At 46.7% G+C, this 3,141-nt stretch overlaps 1 protein-coding gene across 1 annotated transcript; it reads right to left on the bottom strand.

Moving 5' to 3' along the window:
* Positions 1-412: 412 nt before the first annotated feature.
* Positions 413-2,736, bottom strand: LOC134481125 (Y-linked testis-specific protein 1-like). Its single transcript, XM_087577198.1, has 3 exons — positions 2,586-2,736; positions 660-1,531; positions 413-580 (listed from the first exon to the last, which is right to left on the bottom strand). Exon 2 carries the CDS (start codon positions 1,375-1,377, stop codon positions 724-726), a length of 654 nt encoding a protein of 217 aa, XP_087433324.1. The 5' UTR covers positions 1,378-1,531; positions 2,586-2,736; the 3' UTR covers positions 413-580; positions 660-723.
* Positions 2,737-3,141: the final 405 nt, after the last annotated feature.

Below are 3,141 nucleotides of genomic sequence, written 5' to 3'. Positions count from 1 at the left end.
CTGACTACTCTTGTCTCTGTGGTCTCCTTTATTCATGCCCTTCCCCCACCCACATAATTAAAAATAATACATCTACAGATGAGAAACAGGTTTCATTAGGTTTCGTTAGTCAAACACTCCCCGACCTTCTCTGATTCTCAGTCTGCTTGGATCAGTTTATTGGGTTTCCCCTTGAGTTCCAAGACCACCTCCCTGTTACCTGCCCCTCTTTCCCCAACTGTCTGTTTCTTCCTCAAACTTCACCTCAGAGAGTCTATCTATTTCTGGCCCCTCTCCACTGCTTCCTAAACATCCATCTTTTTCCCCCCGTGCTATCCCTGCTCCTCTAAGCCTCATCTCCAGTTCTTTTCTCTCCCTAAAGACCAGACCAGCTCAGTCCTGTTTGTTTTAGTTTACGTGACATTAGACTTACTGTTCACAGCCTTGACCTTTCCGGCTTCCTCTCCATGTTCCATCCACCACAGTCCGTCTCCTCCACCTAAGTGTTCACACACAACACGTCACATCGCACATTTTAATTTTTAGAGCAAAACAAATTCAACTGGAAAAGATACTGGGGTTGTCAAAGGCCCTTGGGTATCTGAAACACAGAAAAACATACATTTTCCCCCAATCCTATAAATTACCCATCTATGTCCACCTCACTTTGTGCATTTCACCTTAACGGATCTTTTCCACCAGATTATAGACGTAGATGTGGATGTCGCCATCAAACTTGGTGAACTACACAGAAGGCTTGGCTAGAACTTGGTAAATGACTTTGTCGATCTGTTTGGACCCGTCGCTTCTGGTGAACTGCACACATTGACCGGTTAAGATGTCGCTGTCAACGTCAGACTTCACCTCTGCTGGAGGATTCTCTGAAATGATACTGAGGTTACCTTCTGCGTAATCATCCAAGAGCTGGTAGATGTATAGGACTGTATCTTTCTCGTAGGTGATGTAAAACCAGTCCTTCATGATCAGCACCTGGGATGGGACCACCCCCCTCCAGTTATCCTTAGAACCATGTTTGCCCTCAAATTTATGCTCCACAGCTCGGCCAACCATGGCACTGGCGAGATGGGCATCTTTCACTTGAGGAAACACAACTTTGGGAGTCAAGACCTTAAGCTTTAAAATCCTCTCATCACTGTGAAGTTCCAGTCCATAGACACAATCAATTCCATCATACTTGACCAGATAGAGAGAGGGATTTGTTGGCAGTTGATCTAGAACGACGGCCTTCCATTGTGTGACGGGCTCATCACCTTCCTTCCATCCGTGAAAAATTCTGCAGCCCACAATGTTCCCCAGGGCCTGGGGAGAAGGCCTCCTCCTCCTCCGCTCCTGGAAGGATGGTGTGCTCATCCTACTCAGACACATCCTCTTCTTCATGGCTGTAGACCTCGTGTGGTATGCCACGGCATCCTGGTCCACTGTCTTGTGGCTACCGTTCTGTGTTCAGGCTTCACACTTGCCCGTGGCCTGGGTTTGAAGAGCTCGCCTGCTTAAACCAGACACAATGCTGTTGCCGCTGTCATGTGAGTGCCTGCAAGAACAATGGGGGTAGAGTGGGGGAGGGCGCTGGACCAAGGCTCTTGTCTAAGAGAACTTTGGAGCAGGTGAGGAAGGTGATGGTAGACAGGTTTGAGCATCTGAATCTTATTCTGTCATAATCAGAAGTTCGTAGGAGGGCTGGGCAATGGTGGAGCACACCTTTAATTCCAGCATTCAAGAGGCAGAGGGAGGCAGACCTCTGTGAGATCAAGGCCAGCCTGGTCTACAGAGTTAGTTCCAGGATAGCCAAAGCTACCCACAGAAAAACCCTGCTTCAAAAATCAAAATCTAAAGTTCAAAGGGAAATGAACAAATGGTCCTCTACAGCTCAGAATAAGATATTCAGACACATTTCTGCAGCCCGAGGCACTTTACCTCTGCTGAGGAACCTCTCCTTGAATGTCTAGGTCAGTGTGGGATTAAGTATCCCTGTCCCCCACTTTAAGCAAGCAGAACAGAGAAAGGATAGCAAAGGAGCCAGAAGGATGGCCACACCCATCTTCTACCCTCTAACTATGAACTATGTGGCAACATCCACAAGTGTCTGCCCAGAGACACAGCACACCAGTCCACTGGCTTTCTGTACTGTGCATCCTGACCCAGACCCAGGTTTATTCCGCGAAGCTGTTGCATCTTCGACCGCAACAAGAGCCTTTTGTGTAGGCAACAACAGCCACTTAGAAATAATATCTCCTGGGTTTGGGATTTAGCTCAGTGGTAGAGCAGTTGTCTAGCAAGCACAAGGCCCTGGGTTCGGTCCTCAGCTCTGAAAAAAAAAAAAAAAACAAAGGAACAAAAAAAAAAAACCAAAGAAATATTATCTCCTAAAATGCACAGGCACAGAGAGGAGCTTTGGCATTTTAGTAGAATTATGGATTAGATATTGTTAGCAAAGGATGATAAACTCTGGAGACTGACTAGCCTAGACCATCCGCCGACCTCTCAAACATGGAAGACATCAGAACAGACGGTTACTCACTGTATGAGGGAAAACTTTTAGCTTTCTGGGATACAAGGGTCCCAGTTATCTTCATAAATGTATTTACCGAGAGAAAATGTCCTAGTCGTCCAGATTCTGTCTTCTGAAACCGGTCAGGCATCAAAAGGCTGTTGAACAATTGTGGGGTTCAGGAGCTGAACTGGCTTTCACACCCCGCTGCGAAGATAGTGAAACCACCTTCAGGGGAGTCTAGCGCCTCCAAGTGGAAGAGAAGCGCAACCTCCTCCCAGTGCTCTGTGACATCATCCAGGCTCTGCTTACGTCATAGAAGCCCTCTCAGTCCAGTTCCTTCCCTAGTTACGCTTAGAAACTTCCAGCATCTAGGTTTTAGCATCTCATGTAGCCTCGTGGAGGCCCAAAGTAAAGTCCCCACCCAAATATTCTGATGACTCGAGTCACAGTCTGCCCATGTAGCTCTTTTCATGCATTTTATTTTTCTGAAAAAGTCTTTGGTTTCTGATTCACCATCATCCTTGGTGGTTATTTTCCCAGCTCTTATCATTCCTTTGGTTATCTTTAAGCCATACTCCATATCAGAAATATTGGTAGGCTCTCTCTCCAAGGCAGGCCACTGGATAGCACCCCAAAATTAGCTTTATCAA

This window comes from Rattus norvegicus, chromosome 11 (assembly GCF_021556685.1).
Source record: "Rattus norvegicus strain SHRSP/BbbUtx chromosome 11, alternate assembly SHRSP_T2T, whole genome shotgun sequence".
Lineage (NCBI taxonomy): Eukaryota > Metazoa > Chordata > Mammalia > Rodentia > Muridae > Rattus > Rattus norvegicus.
Note: the sequence above shows the minus strand (reverse complement) of the source record. Positions and strands in the feature narration are given on the sequence as shown.